General features: G+C 37.7%; 1 protein-coding gene across 1 annotated transcript in view; it reads left to right on the forward strand.

The window, feature by feature from the left end:
* The window catches only part of HMCN1 (hemicentin 1), a 537345-nt gene that overhangs the window by 116803 nt on the left and 402788 nt on the right, over positions 1 to 17754 (forward strand). The window contains exon 2 of the mRNA XM_052653879.1: positions 6769 to 6839. Coding sequence (XP_052509839.1) covers positions 6769 to 6839 — 71 coding nt within the window. The remainder of the gene's footprint in view (positions 1 to 6768; positions 6840 to 17754) is intronic.

Consider the following 17754-nt stretch of genomic DNA (forward strand, 5'->3'; position numbering starts at 1 on the left):
TCGGAATACCTTAATCACAATGGAAAGCTTCTTTATTAAATTGGTTAAAATAGCATGACTTAAAATATTATGTTTTCTTATATTTCTGAGTGTAACTTACCAATGCTTGGGTATGTTTTGATGTTTAAATATTTAGGAGTACAGGCAAAACTGAGAATCTGGATTTTGTTGGGCCATTAAAAATCTCACGGCTGTTTTTGCAAAAGTGCTTGCTGGAGCTCTGGCCAAAGTCCAGTCTAAGCAATAACATCCTACTCAGTATACCTCATGATCCTGTGTCAGTTATTAAGGCATTCTTCTTTGCTTCCTGCTCTAAACAGCTATGAAACATTGCTGAATTCATGTTCATGATTTTTTCTATATCTTGTTCAGTTTAAGTGAAATGACCCTTGCAATATACATACATTATCTACAGTTGGGCTAAGTGCATGTGTTTAAGATTATGCAGCTCATTGTTAATGAATAACCTCTTTGGAAAGCAAAACAGAATGCTATGTATGTAATCAATATTACATAGTGTGCATGAATTCATCCTTAACTCAGATTTTATAAAACACACCACCTTACATCACTTCATGTCAAAACAGTCATTAAGGGTCTTTAAGTGGTCTTGAAAATTACCTGTTTTAATGTGAGTAGGCATGTACGCAGTTAAATGAATCCTGAAATATCTTTGACATTAGCTCAGCTCAAAGTCTGGAAACAGTTCTTTTTTGTGACTTAGATGCAAATCATTCAAAAATGGTGCTGGACAGCAACATTATAATCAAATGAGGAGAGAGAAATCTGGAAAGAGTATCTTGTTAAATTGAAAACAATGAAAGTATACTTATTAATCTGATTTTCTATAACATTCCAAAGCAAGAAACGTGATTATTGATTTTTACTTAAATAATTTTAATTTATATATGTATATATTTATATTACAGTTTTGCACAGAAGACATTATAATTGATTTGTGTAAAATTAATTAAGAGTAGAATTTTTAGAAAGTGAATATGTTGAGAGTCAGCTCATAGAAGGCATTTTGAACAAGCCATGTCCCAGTGCCTAGAATTTCTTTGCTCTGATATCACCCTCTGTGAATGCAGTGTTCTCTTCAAGTCCCAACTCATACCACATCTTCTCCCTGACGTCTTCACTGTGTATTTCCCAAGAGCTCAGGGGTGTTTCTCTGGACACTGAAAATATTTGCCCTTCTCTGAGGCTAGATTAATTTTTCATAGCTTGCTGTTTTAAAAAATTTTCAACTATATTTAAATTTCCTCTATGGCAAGGACTGTGATTTATATATTTATTTTGACCTTTTGTAATGCTTTGCAAATATTGATTTATTTATAGTGCAGCTTAGGGGTTTTTAACTTTTCACATATTTATATACAATTATAAATATAAAACTACATATTTTTAAAAGCCAAGGAAATTGTAAGCATTGTTACCAAACCATTCACAAAAAGTGTTTGAGACTCCAGCAAGCAGCAGTAAATATACCTTTTGTTATCAAGGAACCACTGTGAGTAAAGAAAAACTGTAAGGAGCAGAAATCTGTTAGTGAAAAGGAAAAGGGAAGTGAGGAACTGGATATTGATCTTGCCAAGTGAAGCAGTAAAAGAAAATACTACATTGTGAACTTCTTTCCATTATTTGCTCAAATTCAATCTAGCAACTCAGATTAGGAGAACAATGGCTGAGATGTTGGAAATAAATCCAACCCATTCGAACCCCGATAAATCCCTAGGAAACGGGAAATAACACAATTAATGTGAAGAGGAAAGACTCGTTTAGAGTTTCAGACTTTTTTTTTTTTTAAATAAAAAATGATCTTCTGAAATGTGACTTGCTCCTTGTACTTATAATTCATATTCCTTACCTTAATGTTTCTTTTGCTTTTTTAAGATCAGCAATATGTGGGAAATTGTTTGTGTTGATTATCTGCATCAATAACTTGATGAAAGAATAAATACTTTTGTGTAAAGAGGAAGTCAACCATTCAGCATCATCATGCTGATTATATAGCATGATCTTTAGCTGTAGTCTGGAGGTTCCACAGTAAAATGAAGGCACACAAAATGAAGGGTCTGGAGACCTGGGCTTAATCTTTATTCTTTTGTTTCCCATCTTCTCATCTTCAGATGTTTATTTAGAATCTATTATAGGTACATCTCCTTAGGCTGATAATCAAGTGAGGGAGACAAAAAGCAATGCCAATCACATATCATGTGATGGATGCTCTCAGATTACAGGCAGACAGTATGGTGGGACCCCTTAGGCTTTGGCTTATCATAGAACCTTCAATTATTTGTATAGTAATATGGGCTTCCCTGGTGGCTCAGATAGTAAAGAATCTGCCTGCAATGCGGGAGACCAGGTTCGATCCCTGGGTTGGGAAAATCCCCTGGAGAAGGGAATGGCTACAAACTCCAGTATTCTTACCTAGAGAATTCCATGGACAGAGGAGCCTGGCGGGCTATAATCCATGAGTTAGCAAAGAGTCAGACACGACTGAAAACCACCACCATACCAAACCGTAGGTAATAACAGTAATTTGATGAAATACAGAGCTGTTGTGAAAACTTGATATATAGAATTTTTTAAAAATTAGCATTAGTAAAGTACTTTTCCATTTTTTCTGACTTGAAATCCTAAATTTTCATTTCCTTTTTGAAATTTCCTAGATTCATTCTGAAAAGTGCTTTTTCTATGTTAGTACTCCCACACTACTTTTTCCGTAGTTTCTTTCTGCATTTATTGTGAAAGAATGAAACTTCCAGTTGCTCCTTGCCATGTGTTGGTCGCTCAGTTATGTCCGACTCTCTGCGACCCCGTGGACTGTAGCCTGCCAGGCTCCTCTGTACATGGGATTTTCTAGGCAAGAATCCTGGAGTGGGTTGCCATGTGCTTCTCTAGGGAATTTTCCCAGCCTAGGAACTGAACCTGGGTCTCCTGAAATGCAGGTAGATTCTTTACCCTGAGTCACCAGGGTAGGCCCTATATAGTGTTATATGTCATAATAATTATATCTCAGTAAAACTGAAAGAAAAAAATTGCTTCTTTTAATCCATTTTCAAATATCCAGGCACAGGACAATAAAAAATTCTAGCTATTGTGTGCATCAGTTTAGGTACTCAAAATATGGCCTGTTTTGCCCATGATCCAGAGGAAAGGAGAAAGTTCACAGTGATATAATCATTGATAGAATGAAGATCTTGGAAAAGAGGAAATGTTAGTGAGCTGTGGAGGTTGCTCAGTATAGAGAATGTTTTTAGATGTTGTAACCTCTTTCTTTACTACCAGTTTTTCAATTTCATCATCTGTGAACCTCAGGTTTTCTTGTCCATAGATAAGAAAATTGAAGCAAATGATTTTTAATGCCCCATCAAGCTTGAGGATTCTCTTTGGAGACTGATTGTTGTTTTATATTGGGTTGGCCAAAAAGTTCATTCGGGTTTTTCGGTACCATGGAAGAACCCGAATGAACTTTGTGGCCAATACAGTATTTTTTTTTTTTTTGGTGTTATTTTGATAAGCAACCAGATAAAGTCATTGAATAAAATGGGATATGATCACTTATTCTGTTAAACGTTATGCCCCTTCATTCTTCCCATGTCTTTATTATACAAACATCAACCAACACTAATGTTTACTGAAGAAATGGCAGAACATCCAAGGAGATGGGACTTGATTCACACTTTCTAGAATGAGAGGTGTCTGGGCAGATGAAAGACGTGGGAATGGCCCTGAAAGATACGAAGGAAGAGCAGTGTCCTCATGCTAAGCAGTGTGACGAAGGTTGAAGATTAGATAAATAGAAGAGAGGACCTGCAGTGCTTGGAGAGTTCTCATTCAATTCTGTAAGCAATAGAGGACCATGCTCAGTCAGGAAAAGAAGACAAAGTTATACCTGTTCAGTGTCATTGAAGGCTTGGCAGGGGCTAAGCAATCAACACGAGAAAAAAAGGAAGAGAAGAGGAAATTGCTTAGGACACAGCTGGTGCAGGGCTTTATTAAATGAAGAGAAAGACAAATGGACACAAGTCCTGAAAGGAAGGTTGATTTTGCCAAATAGTTATATCATTCCATTCAAAAGAGTTGGGAAAGATGCTTATAGCTGGAGGGATATGGCAGCCTGGCAAGGCTTTCTCTCTCCTGAGTATTTTTTTTTTTTTTTTGGTCTGAGTAGAACTGATAAAAGATTTATCTCAAGTGTCCAGTGTGATTTGCAAAAATGTATATAAATGAGCTACAGGAAATATTTCCTGTCTTTGTTGAAAACAAGTGGGTATTTGAATCTCTCGATAATTAAATGAAGGCTAATCAGTTCTCCTATTTTCATAGCATCCCCTAATCTCTACTATTGAAGACAGACATGTATCAGGGCTAATTAAAAAATTGTTATTATAAGGAATGTTCTTGCATGTCTGTACTATTTGTTTTCATATAATTGATTTTTCTAGTATTCTTTTATTCCTTTCTGGTTCTTGAGTTTTGAATTCTAGAATTATTTTAGTATTATGCCATGTAGAAGCACAGAAGTGTGGCTTGATGGTGCTGCTGACAATTTATATGTCAAGGTGTAACTGCCTGGTATATTCTTTGCTATTTTGCATTCCTTTGCAAAGTATGCCTTTGTTTAGTTTTGAGGGAGTAGTCTTCTCCGATTTTCCATATACTCAGGACATGGCGTTTACATAGCTAATGACTGTTCTTCTGTGTATGGAATTCAGATGTTTGCATTTTCACACAGTTTCTTCAATCACCTCGTCATTCCTTTTGCATGCTGCAAGATGTCTAATCTGTGGTGAAGAATGGAGACATATTTTCGTGTAATTTCTAGGAAAAATTACATGGGCTATGACTAAGCATATCATCATGCTTCCTATCCGGTTTACCTCATTTATTTCTAAAATTCTGCAATCTGTTTTTGTATCACATTTAATATATTATAGAAGGCCTGGCTCATTAATTATTATCCTTTGAAGTCATAAGTCCTATTCTAATAGTATGTGTTTGAAGCTAATATCTCATAAAAACTAAATGTTAAGTATCTTTATAATTTTGTATTGTTATTTTCATTACATAAAATAGAAGAACTTTCATCTACCCTAGGAATTTAAGATGCTATGTCTGTACACATGATACTTGAATGAATTTTAAACTATTACTTAAATATATGGATGTTTCCTGGCTTCCCTGGTGGCTCAGACTGTAAAGAATCTGCCTGCAATGCAGGAGACCTGGGTTTGACCCCTGGGTCCCTGGGTAAGAAAGATCCCCTGGAGAAGGGAATGGCTATCCACTCCAGTCTTCTTGCCTGCAGAATTCCATGGACAGGGGAGCCTTGTGGGCTATAGTCCGTGGGGTCACAAAGAGTCGGACACAACTTAGCGACTAACATATGGGTGTTTCCAGGCTTCCCTAGTGGCTCAGCTGGTAAAGAATCTGCCTGCAATGTGGGAGACCTGGGTTTGATCCCTGGATTGGGAAGATCCCCTGGAGAACAGCATAGCAACCCACTCCAGTATTCTTGCCTGGAGAATCCTCATGGACAGAGGAGACTGGTGGGCTGCAGTCCATAGGTCACAAAGATTTGGACATGACTGAGCAACTAAACACACACACGTGGATGTTTTCTAGGGGAAGTAATTGATACCTGTAAAGGCAGGTTTCAGCTTGTCTATTTTAAAGGTTAACTTTTTTTTTAAGAAAATGATCTTTGCAGATTAAAATGTTTAGTATTAAATAAACATGTTCTGTGTGTGTATCTATATTTATATTTCTATCAATTTAACCCTACTGGTATCTGGACTTCTCCTCTTCACCTGACTTAGGTCTGTTGGTTTTCACTAGGAAACAGTCCCCCTACTTGTTTCCACTTGAAACAATGGTTTGTGCATTATACTAGGACAATCATGAGGGTGGCAGTGACCCCAGAGGTAATTATTTTCGTCAAGGGTAGTTTAGGAGAATGGTGATAATGAGGGACAGCAACCCCAGCTATGGCAGATGAAGTGGTAGCGACTGTGTTTGAACTGTCAGTATCCTGATATCTGTGCTTCTGATCTTCCTATCTGTGCTCCTGCAAGTTCTTAAAAACCCTGTGGACAAAGAAGGGTCATTTGGCTCTTTTTTTTTCTTTTTTGGTTTAGTAGTAAATGTTTTATTTGCAAACAAATTTACAGCTTGTAGTTGACAAATCAAAATCAAAAGATGGATAGTGATTAATTTAGAATCCAACAACAAAATAGTTGCCCCATAAATATTCACTGCCTGGTGAGAGTAAAAAGAGACTGATGTCTCCCGATTCTTTGCCCTGTGACATTTTAACTCCCTTTTTGCATTTTCCTGGTGGCTCAGCTGGTAAAGAATCCACCTGCAATGCCGGAGACCTGGGCTTGATTCCTGGGTCGGGAAGATCTCCTGGAGAAGGGAAAGGCTACCCATACCAGCATTCTGGCCTGGAGAATTCCATGGACTGTTTCGTCCATGGGGTTGCAATGTCGGACACGACTGGGTGACTTTCACTTTCACTTTTTTGCATTTCCTAAGTCTAAAAATTCACTGTTTTAAGTATGCATCATTTATGACAAATTTTAAAGTAGTCTTTGGTAGCTCTAAATGGAGAAATGACCTTTGTTGTTTTGTTGACTATTTCTAATTGTTCAATTAACTGTACAGTGCACAGTGAAAGGACATTTGCAACCACAGTATGCTAAAGACTTTAACGCTGTTGAGCACTATTCTTGACTTACGTCATTTTTATCTCCACAGAAATTGGCCCAGTAACAGTCACCACAGATCCCAAGAAATTTCAGTATGAGCTTAGAGAACTCTATGTTCAGGTGAGTGCTTTCTTTTAATTTTATTTCTTTCAGGGGAAAGGAAAATCATGAACTTTTGGCTGATCACCTTCAGTTTTAAGTCTGAAAGTAATAATTCTTAGTTTTTAAATTGTAATACCACTTTTTCTGACTTGAATGATACACATGGAATTGGGACAGATTGGGTTCAAAACACCACCTTCATTTATGCGTTGTCTGTAGCTGCTTCCATGCAACACAGGCAGAGTTCTGTAGTTGTGACCGACTGGCCCACAAAGCCTAAGTGGTTACTGTGTGATGCTTCAGAGAAAAGTTTATTGACTTCTGCTCTAGATGACTTCAGTGGTAAAGAATCTGCTTACCAATGTAGGAGACACAGGAGATGTGGGTTCAATCCCTGGGTCAGGAAGATACCCTGGAGTAGGAAGTGGCGACCCACTCCAGTATCCTTGCTTGGAAAATTCCATGGACAGAAGAGCCTGGTGTGCTACAGTCCATGGGGGCTGCAAAAAGTCAGATACAAGTGAGCACTAGATGACTCCTTTCACTGACTCCTTTCACTGTTTCATAAGGAACAGTTAATTCTTTTCCTGTAATTGTTGTGCTATAATTAGGATAATTTAAAAATTCTTGAAGTCACATATATAAATTTTTGTAAGTATAGTTTTGTTAGTAGAGAAGATGAATAGTTGGTTGAAATGTTATTCTGAAAACAGGACTTGGAGATAAGGTTAACATGTACCTTCTCCTCATTCCTCGTTGAGGACATTTTTCTCAAATCTATTGATTTTTTTTTTTTTTTTTAGTAAGTTGCTCCTTTGAGGCTGTTTTATTATCCTATCCTCCATGGATGGTCTCTGCTGCAATCACCTATAGGTCTTTTGGGCACTGCTCATTGATGCTGTTGGTGACTGGATCATTGGCTGCCTGTCCCCTTTAGGGCTGCTGGCATTCCAGGGCACCTCCCCAGTGACTGGAATGACCTGTCGGAACCTTCTCCTCTCAGTTCTTTGACCTGGTCTTCAGTGACCTTTCCTTTCCTCCATCTCAGTCTTCTATTCCCACACACCCTCTGGACCTTGTGTGTGTGTGCTTAGTTGCTCAATCATGTCCAAGTCTTTGTGACCCCCTGGACAGTAGCCTGCCAGGCTCCTTTGTCCATGGGATTCCCCAGGCAAGAATGCCCAATTCATTCTGTCTCTCAGGTCACTCATTCAAGCTTTTAATCTCCAGCCGCAACCATCTGTCCACCAAGCTTGTTACAGCTTCTTATTACAACTGCTGCTTCACCCTCACCAAACATTCCAGTCCAGTGATCCCTATCCTGTCTCCCAGGCCTTCGGAGTCTCCTTTTTCACTTTCTTCCAGTCTAGCTCAGAGTCTTGTCATTTCAAAAACACTGCTTTTTTCCTTGTCCATTGCTTTTTTGTTCAAAAGGCAAAACTTCATTCCTGAAGGACCAAAATTATTATGCCAGGTGCCATTGGAGTCTCACGATACGGCAGGTTGATTTCACTATAAATACATAGCCACCTGCTTCCACTGGACTCTCAATACTCCCTTGATCCTATTCTATTTCTTTGATCAAGTATATCTCCCATGCCTCCCAATGACAGTTGCAAACTTTAGCTCTTCTTCTTAAACCTGTATTCCATTACCCTTTTACTACGGACCATTTTTGGCTAATGATCCGCTCTGAGCAAGCTGTCTCACTTACTGTTTCACACAGAGGCACATTTAAATGGAAGCTCTTGGCTTCCTCATACCTTACATGTACTCCACATGTGTTTGATACCCATCCTATTCTCATTCTCTACTTAATCACAACTCCTTGGCTTTCTTAGGATCTTAATGCTATCAAGCTGTTTTTTTTTTTTTTTTTTTAAACTGCTTTAGGTTTCCTATTTACTTTAAAAAAAAATTGGAGTGTAGTTACAGTGCTGTGTTTCTACTGTACAACAACATGAATTGGCTGTACATATACATATATCATCTCTTTTTTTGTTTTTACTTCCTCTTTAGGTCACCCCAGAGTATTGAGTAGGGTTCATGTGCTATACAGGAGATTCTCTTTAGTTTATTTATACTATTTTATACATGGTATTAATAGTATATCTATATCAGTCCCAATCTCCCAATTCCTCCCACCCCCTCCTCTATTTCCTATAAATATGTTCAAGTCTACCTCCAAAACAGACCCCTCTCCCAGTGAACCAAACTGTTGGAAACAAAACAAACTAACCAACAAATCACTGTTGTTCTCAAAATTCTCTTACGAATAGCAACTTTCATTTCTCAGTTCCTTCAATGCCTAAAAAGTTGTCAGTATTCCCTGCCGTCTTTTCCTCACGTGCCTTCTGCAGTTACTTCTTAGTCTCTTTCAATCTAGTCCCCACACTCATGGTCTATGTAGCTCTAGCTGGTGACATATAATCTCCGGCTTTGCTAAATGCAGTGGAAAGATTTCATTTGTCAGTATGTTAGTTAAACTTTGTAGTTCTTGGCAGTACTGTCTTCTCCCTTCATCTTGAGGCATTCTCTTCCTTTACATATTCTTTCACTTTTCTTCCCACGTTTCTTAAGCTTCCTAGGCAGCTCATTTCCCCCCAGTTGGCCATTAAATGTTTAGGATCCTAGTAGGTTTGCAGACTGGCCCCATTTGTTTGTCTCATTTTTATTTTTTCTCTTTAGGAAAAATCATCCATACACACATAAATGCATTTCTAGCCTAGAGCTCTCCTCTGAGAATTAGACCCTTCAGTCAGTCTCCGGGATGTCACAATGGCACTCCAAAGTGAAACTTACAGATGTTCTCTTTCCACTCCTTCTACTGCTACTGCTAAGTCACTTCAGTCGTGTTCGACTCTGTGCGACCCCATAGACGGCAGCCCGCCAGGCTCCCCTGTCGCTGGGATTCTCCAGGCAAGAACACTGGAGTGGGGTGCCATTTCCTTCTCCAGTGCATGAAAGTGAAAACTGAAAGTGAAGTCACTCAGTTGTGTCCGACTCTTAGTGACCCCATGGACTGCAGCCCACCAGGCTCCTCCATCCATGGGATTTTCCAGGCAAGAGTCCTGGAGTGGGGTGCCACTGCCTTCTCCGCCACTCCTTCTAATATGGTTCTAAATCTTGTTCTTTGTCTTCTGTTTGTTATCTTTGTGAATTATGCCTGTAGTATCCTGGTTATTCACCAAAACTCTGAATCATCCTTAATATACATGTCTTTTCTCCTCCAAATCATCAATCAAATATTGGTTTTTAACTTTCTTAAAAATTTTTATATCAATTGACTTTCATTCATTAATATTAGCTTGTCATAGTCCCAGTTATTGTATCTTTCAGTTCAGTTCAATCTCAGTCATGTCCGAGTCTTTGCGACCCCATGAATTGCAGCACGCCAGGCCTCCCTGTCCATCACCAACTGCTGGAGTTCACTCAAACTCAAGTCCATGGAGTTGGTGATGCCATCCAACCATCTCATCTTCTGTCGTCTCCATCTCCTCCTGCCCCCAATCCCTCCCAGCATCAGGGTCTTTTCCAATGAGTCAACTCTTCGCATGAGGTGGCCAGAGTACTGGAGTTTCAGCTTTAGCATCATTCCTTGCAAAGAACACCCAGGACTGATCTCCTTTAGAATGGACTGGTTGGATCTTCCTGCAGTCCAACAGACTCTCAGGAGTCTTCTCCAACACCACAGTTCAAAATCATCAATTCTTCAGTGCTCAGCTATCTTCATAGTCCAACTCTCACATCCATATGTGACCACTGGAAAAACCATAGCGTTGACTAGATGGACCTTTGTTGGCAAAGTAATGTCTCTGCTTTATAATATGCTATCTAGGTTGGTCATAATTATATCTTTAGGCTCAATTAATGCAAAAAAGCTTCTAAGTGATTTCCCTGCTTTAATTCTTGCTTTGATTTTCCAGGCCTTTCTCTACTCTGACCAGCAGACAAAAGATCTAAAAAAAATGTCCCTCAACGTTCCCCTCTAATACCCTGTCCACTCACCTCCTACCCTCACTTCACCCAAGTCTTCCCAAATTCCTGAGTGACCTGAGGCCTGTCAACCTGTCAGCCCTTCCTGGAGCCACTCTCTACCTTGGGCTCTGAGATCTGCTGTAGGGGTCTTGCACAGAGTCTTCTGTGTCTGGATCCGCCCCGTCTCCCTGTGGGGCCCTTGCATGTGCTGTTCTCCTTGCATGTGTGTGTGTTAGTCACTCAGTCATGTTCGACTTTTTGTGACCCCATGGACGGTAGCACACCAGGCTCCTCTGTCCATGGAATTCTCTAGGCAGGAATACCGGAGTGTGTTGCCGTTTCCTTCTCCTCTCCTTGCATAGGAAGTTCTTCATCTTGCCCTCATGTCCATGCTCCTTTAATCGAGTTTAAAATCCTGTTTTCAAAATCTCATCTGGAATACCAGTTCGTCAGAGAATCCATCCTGTCCTCCAGGATTGGTCATATCTCATGGCCTCTTTCTGTCACAAAGCAGTTGGGATTTCATAGTGAAGGGTTATGTCTGATTTAGTTAATCACTGAATCCCTTAGTAAAATGCCTGGCATATAGAGTGTGCTCATAGAGAATGAATGGAAGAATGAAGGAACAAACCACCACTGTGTACAAATTAACAGTTCAGATTAGAGTTTGAAGTTTAATACTTCAATTGGTTTCACTGTCGAGTGTGTGACTTTATTTGGAACTATTTATGGTATGAGCATAATTGGGGCATAGGGTGAAAAAACTCAGGAGTTTGGCATTCCAAATATGTATTCCATCATGATTCTTTCATTGTGCCTGTCACTATGTTTAAATTGCATGCTAAATTGGATTATGTTTCATAAATGTCTAAATAGGTTTTTATAGTTATCCCTTGTCTGTTTTTCTCTTTTATTAAATTTCTTCTGATTATGTCTCTCATTAATCCTCTATTTCCTTTCTCATATCATTCTTTTTCAGTCATTATCTCAATACTTGTTTGCAATTTTCTATCCCCTGATATAGCAAATTCTTTTCCACTTTGGATGTCCACATTCTTTGAAAGAAAATTTACATAAAAATTTCTATCCTGTATGTGGAACACAAGAATTAAAAATTGTATTACCCTAATTGTTTATATTTTTATATTCTGGTGTTTTATCATGAACTCCTGAGTGTAAGAACCTTACAGCTCTCATTGAGCCTCTGGTCTACCATGGGATGAATCAGTGTCTGCAGGAGAGTGGACTTAAATAGCTATTGAATAAATGAATGTCATACGAGCGTAGCTTCTTTTAAAAACGTATATTTAACAGTGAAACTATATCAAACACAATACAAACTTTATCTGATGACACAAAAGATACTTAAAAATCTAATCATCACTTTTTGTAATATAAAGATTCAGTACGGCCATGTAATGGAGGTTTCTAGCTGAAAGAATGTTTGGAAGAGATTTACTGCGTTCATTTCTTTTCCCCTCTGCAAAAATTCAGCTGGGATATATTCTTAGAAAGCTGGCCAGAATGCAAATGCCTACATTCTCATTGAGACCTGGCACTTCCTCATTTCCTGCCTCTCCCCTTCTTTTGTTCTAAGGGATCTTCAGATCCTCCTTGCTCCATTTGTCTCCAGGGAGGAGGGTCATGATCCTTAATCATACTTCATTGATTCCCTTCCCAGAGCCCTCCTCAGCCAACCTCTGAAACTGAACTTGATACAGATACTCTGTAGAGTCATAATGTCTCTGTTCAAGAAAATAATCTTTCTTCCTTCCCTGGAATGAAAACTGGTGTCCATTTCTCTGGAGATTTCCTCTGTACTGGCCGCATCTTAAGGATTTATTTTTACATTGTCTTGAGATATAAGAGGATGCTTAATTAGAACAACTAGCCAGGGACAGAATCAAATATTTACTTTTCTCTTCATGCAAAATTGGACACTGTTATAAGCATTGGGGATACCATGGAAGTATTTTTATTTTCAAAGTTTCTGGTGAATTATTCCTTTTTTAATCAGTGGCAAAAATTTTCATCAAGTAAGGTTCAAATATGAAGACACTAGGCTCCATCATTACTTAACTCTGACCTAAAGAATGTATTTTGTTTTTTCTTCAGTGTTTGCTTAGAGAATATTTTATTTTATAACCCACTCTGAGAAACTAAAATTCACAAATTTCATAAAATTTTAGTATGATACTAAAATGTGTGTGTGTGTGTAATTTCCAGACCCTTTTTGGTTCCTCTTCTAATGTTTTTAATAACTCCCCCCAAATCACTGATATGAAGAGCAATAAGGATGGCTGTTGTATTAAAATTAACTTGGATTTTTTTTTTTTTTAAAGAAACCTTTGAAAATATTCCTTTCATAATTTGTTTTGAAAACAAGAAAAGGAATTTCAGTTTGAAGTAAATTAAATAATTGCCCATTAACTTTCCACCAGACTCAGCTATTTATCTTGTAGAGGTAATTAAAATTTTACAAGAAATATGTAAGAGAAATCACTAAACTTAAACCATTAAATGTATAACATTAATTTCATTTTCCTGTATCTTCTTTCATTTGGGATACAGAAAAATAGCTTGTACAGAAGCTTCTGAGGTTTCTCTCTGGGGAAAAGAAGGGACGATAAATGACAACAATGGTATTCAAATCACACACCACTTTGAGAATTAATATCCTTGTGAATATGCATTGCAAATTCTTGTCTCAGGTCACATTCTTTATAAGAAGCTATAAAGCTTGTTAATTTTTAGAAAATGATATTGATGGTGATATGCTTTTTTTTTGGTATTACTAAGTTTATTCTTTCCTGTATAATTCTTTTTCTTTTATTTATGTATTTATTTTAATTGGAGGCTAATTACTTTACAATATTGTAGTGGTTTTGCCATACATTGACATAAATCAGCCATGCGTGTACATGTGTCCCCCATCCTGAACCCCCCTCCCACCTCCCTCCCCATCTCATCCCTCAGGGTCATCCCAGTGCACCAGCCCTGAGCACCCTTTTTCATGAATCGAACCTGGACTGACAATCTGTTCCACATATTATAATATACATGTTTCAATGCTGTTCTCTCAAATCATCCCACCCTCGCCTTCTCCCACAGAGTCCAAAAGTCTGTTCTTTACATCTGTGTCTCTTTTGCTGTCTCGCATACAGGGTCATCGTTACCATCTTTCTAAATTCCATATATATATGCGTTAATTACTGTATTGGTGTTTTTCTTTCTGACTTCACTCTGTATAATAGGCTCCAGTTTCATCCACCTCATTATAACTGATTCAAAGGAATTCTTTTAATAGCTGAGTAATATTCCATTGTGTATATGTACTATAGCTTTCTTATCCATTTGTCTGCTGATGGACATCTAGGTTGCTTCCATGTCCTGGCTATTGTAAACAGTACTGCGATGAACATTGGGGTACATGTGTCTCCTTCACTTCTGGTTTCCTCGGTGTGTATGGCCAGCAGTGGGGTTGCTGGGTCGTATGGCAGTTCTATTTTCAGTTTTGTAAGGAATCTCCACACTGGTCTCCATAGTGACTGTACTAGTTTGCATTCCCACCAACAGTGTAAGAGGATTCCCTTTTCTCTGCACTCTGCAGCATTTGTTTGTAGACTTTTTGATAGCAGCCATTCTGACTGATGTGAGATGGTACCTCTTTGTGGTTTTGATTTGCATTTCTCTGATAATGAGTGATGTTGAGCATCTTTTCATGTGTTTGTTATCCATCTGTATGTCTTCTTTGGAGAAATGTCTGTTTAGTTCTTTGGCTTATTTTTGGATTGGGTCATTTATTTTTCTGGAATTGAGCTTCATGAGGTGCTTGTATATTTTTGAGATTAGTTGTTTGTCAGTTGCTTCATTTGCTATTATTTTCTCCCATTCCGAAGGCTGTCTTTTCACCTTGCTTATAGTTTCCTTCATTGTGCAAAGCTTTTAAGTTTAATTAGGTCCCATTTGTTAATTTTTGCTTTTATTTCCAGAATTCTGGGAGGTGGGTCATAGAGGATCCTGCTGTGATTTATGTTGGGGAGTGTTTTGCCTATGTTCTTCTCTAGGAGTTTTATAGTTTCTGGTGTTACATTTAGATCTTTAATCCATTTTGAGTTTATTTTTGTGTGTGGTGTCAGAAAGTGTTCTAGTTTCATTCTTTTACAAGTGGTTGACCAGTTTTCCCAGCACCACTTGTTAAAGAGATTGTCTTTTCTCCATTGTATATTCTTGCCTCCTTTGTCAAAGATAAGATGTCCACAGGTGTATGGACTTATCTGGTCTTTCTGTTTTGTTCCATTGATCTATATTTCTGTCTTTGTGCCAGTACCATACTGTCTTGATGACTGTGGCTTGGTAGTATAGTCCAAAGTCAGGCAGGTTGATTCTTCCAGTTCCGTTCTTCTTTCTCAAGATTGCTTTGGCTATTTGAGGTTTTTTGTATTTCCATACAAATTGTGAAATTATTTGTTCTAGCTCTATGAAAAATACTGTTGGTAGCTTGATAGGGATTGCATTGAATCTATAGATTGCTTTGGGCAGTATACCCATTTTCACTATATTGATTCTTCCGATCCATGAACATGGTATAATTCTCCATCTATTTGTGTCATCTTAGATTTCTTTCATCAGTGTTTTATAGTTTTCCATATATAGGTCTTTTGTTTCTTTAGGTAGATTTATGCCTATGTATATTATTCTTTTCATTGCAGTGGTGAATGGAATTGTTACCTTAACTTGTCTTTCTGTTTTCTCATTGTTAGTGCAAGGGATTTCTGTGTGTTAACTTTATATCCTGAAACTTTACTGTATTCATTGATTAGCTCTAGTAGTTTTCTGGTGGTGTCTTTAGGGTTTTCTGTGTAGAGGATCATATCATCTGCAAATAGTTTGACTTCTTTTCCAATCTGGATTCCTTTAATTTCTTTTTCTTCTCTGATTGCTGTGGCTAAAACTTCCAAAACTGTGTTGAATAGTAGTGGTGAGAGTGGGCACCCTTGTCTTGTTCCTAACTTTAGGGGAAACACTTTCAATTTTTCACCATTGAGGATAATGTTTGCTGTGGGTTTATCATATATGGCTTTTATTATGTTGAGGTATGCTCCTTCTATGCCTGCTTTCTGGAGGGTTTTTTTTTATCATAAATGGATGTTGCAAAAAATGAAAAATAAAATAAATGGATGTTGAATTTTGTCAAAGGTTTTCTCTGCATCTATTGAGATGGTTTTTATCTTTCAATTTGTTAATGTGGTGTATCACATTGGATAATGATATACTTTCAATGATATACTTTTATTCAAATATTTTATACAGAAAAAAGCATATTAGTCAAACATTTGAAATGTAAAAAAGTAAGATATTTCTACTATTGATCCCCAGAATTGAAATGCTTCACATAAACTTTAATTTTTTGAGAAGTCTTTTAATAAAATTGCCCATCAAATTTTTTTGATGTGAAACAAATTTCAGCTTGTTATATATATTTTTAAAATAACTTGGGAAGCCCACTAAGGTTTACCTTTACTATGTCAACATTTTTAGTGTTAAATATGAAGACTCTTGGACTTCCCAGGTGGTACTAGTGGTTAAGAATCCTCTGTCAGTACAGGAGATGCAAGAGATGAGTGTGCACTGTGGGTTGGGAAGATTATCTTGAGTATAAAGTAGCACTCCACTCTAGTGTTCTTGCCTGGAAAATCCCATGGGCAGAGGAGCCTGGTGGGGTCCACCTGGGAAATTCCATGGGCCCACAAAGAGTTGGACATGACTGACTGAGCACAGCACCATGGAGGCCCTTGTGTTTTTATATTTTTCTCCTTAAGAGAAAAGCAGATTGAATCCACTTGCACAATTTATTTGTGCTAAATACCCATTATAAATGTACTGTATGAATTGTATTAAATGCTCCTACCTCTCAGTTTCTTTCTGAAAAAACAAAATTGACCTTAATATAAGCAAGAATAAGTAAAAATATGTGGACTACCATTGTCACAAAGTAACAAGATAGTTATGAATTAGAGTTCGGTACAATTATTGGCATTCTTTAACTGGAACAGAAGAGTAAATAGACAAACTGAAATTAAGGGAAAAAATATTTTACTGTAGTATGGGAACAGTTGATGTTAAAAATAACTGCCAACAGAGATTATGAAAAACCATGGCCAGACAGGCAAAAACTGTTAAAACTGAGGATGAGATAATGCTGATTTATGATGCCAATTCAGTATACAATTATTTAATCTCAAGTATTCCAAATCATGCTACTATGTTTAAGTGTCCTTTTCATTTCTAAATTTATAGAAGTCTTCTATATGAATTAAAAAGCAAAACTGATATATAACCAAAAATTTAAGAAAGTGAAAAGAAATTGACTAGAACCAGAAGAGGGAAAGGATCATATGTTAGCATAGGTATAATGTGAGCTTCCTGATGGCTCACTGGGTAAAGAATCCTCCTGTAATGCAAGAGCCTCAGGGGACACAGGATCAATCCCTGGTCAGAAAGATCCCCTGGGGAAGGGAATGGCAACCAACTCCAGTATGCTTGCCTGCAAAATCCCATGGACAAGGGAGCCTGGCACACTACAGTCCATGGGGTATCACAAAGAATCAGACATAACTGAGTGCATACACACACACACACACACACACACACACACGGATATAATGTAGAGTTATAAAAGGTGTGATTTTTATGTTTGGTGTTGGATGTGATTCGACTGAAGAAAGCAGTTTTTATTTCCATTTAAGTTTTCTTAATATGCCTTTATAAGAAATTTATAAGAAATGCATATTAAGAAAACTTAAATGGAAATATCAGTGTATATATACACACTTTTACAGGAGGAATGACGTGTTTAATTTAGGGAAGAAAGTGACAGGAGTCAAATGCATGCGACTCATGATATGTGTAAAAGCTACAAGAATAGTAGAACAGCATCTGATTGAAAGTAAGA

The sequence above is a fragment of the Budorcas taxicolor genome, chromosome 16 (assembly GCF_023091745.1).
Source record: "Budorcas taxicolor isolate Tak-1 chromosome 16, Takin1.1, whole genome shotgun sequence".
Classification (NCBI taxonomy): Eukaryota; Metazoa; Chordata; class Mammalia; order Artiodactyla; family Bovidae; genus Budorcas; species Budorcas taxicolor.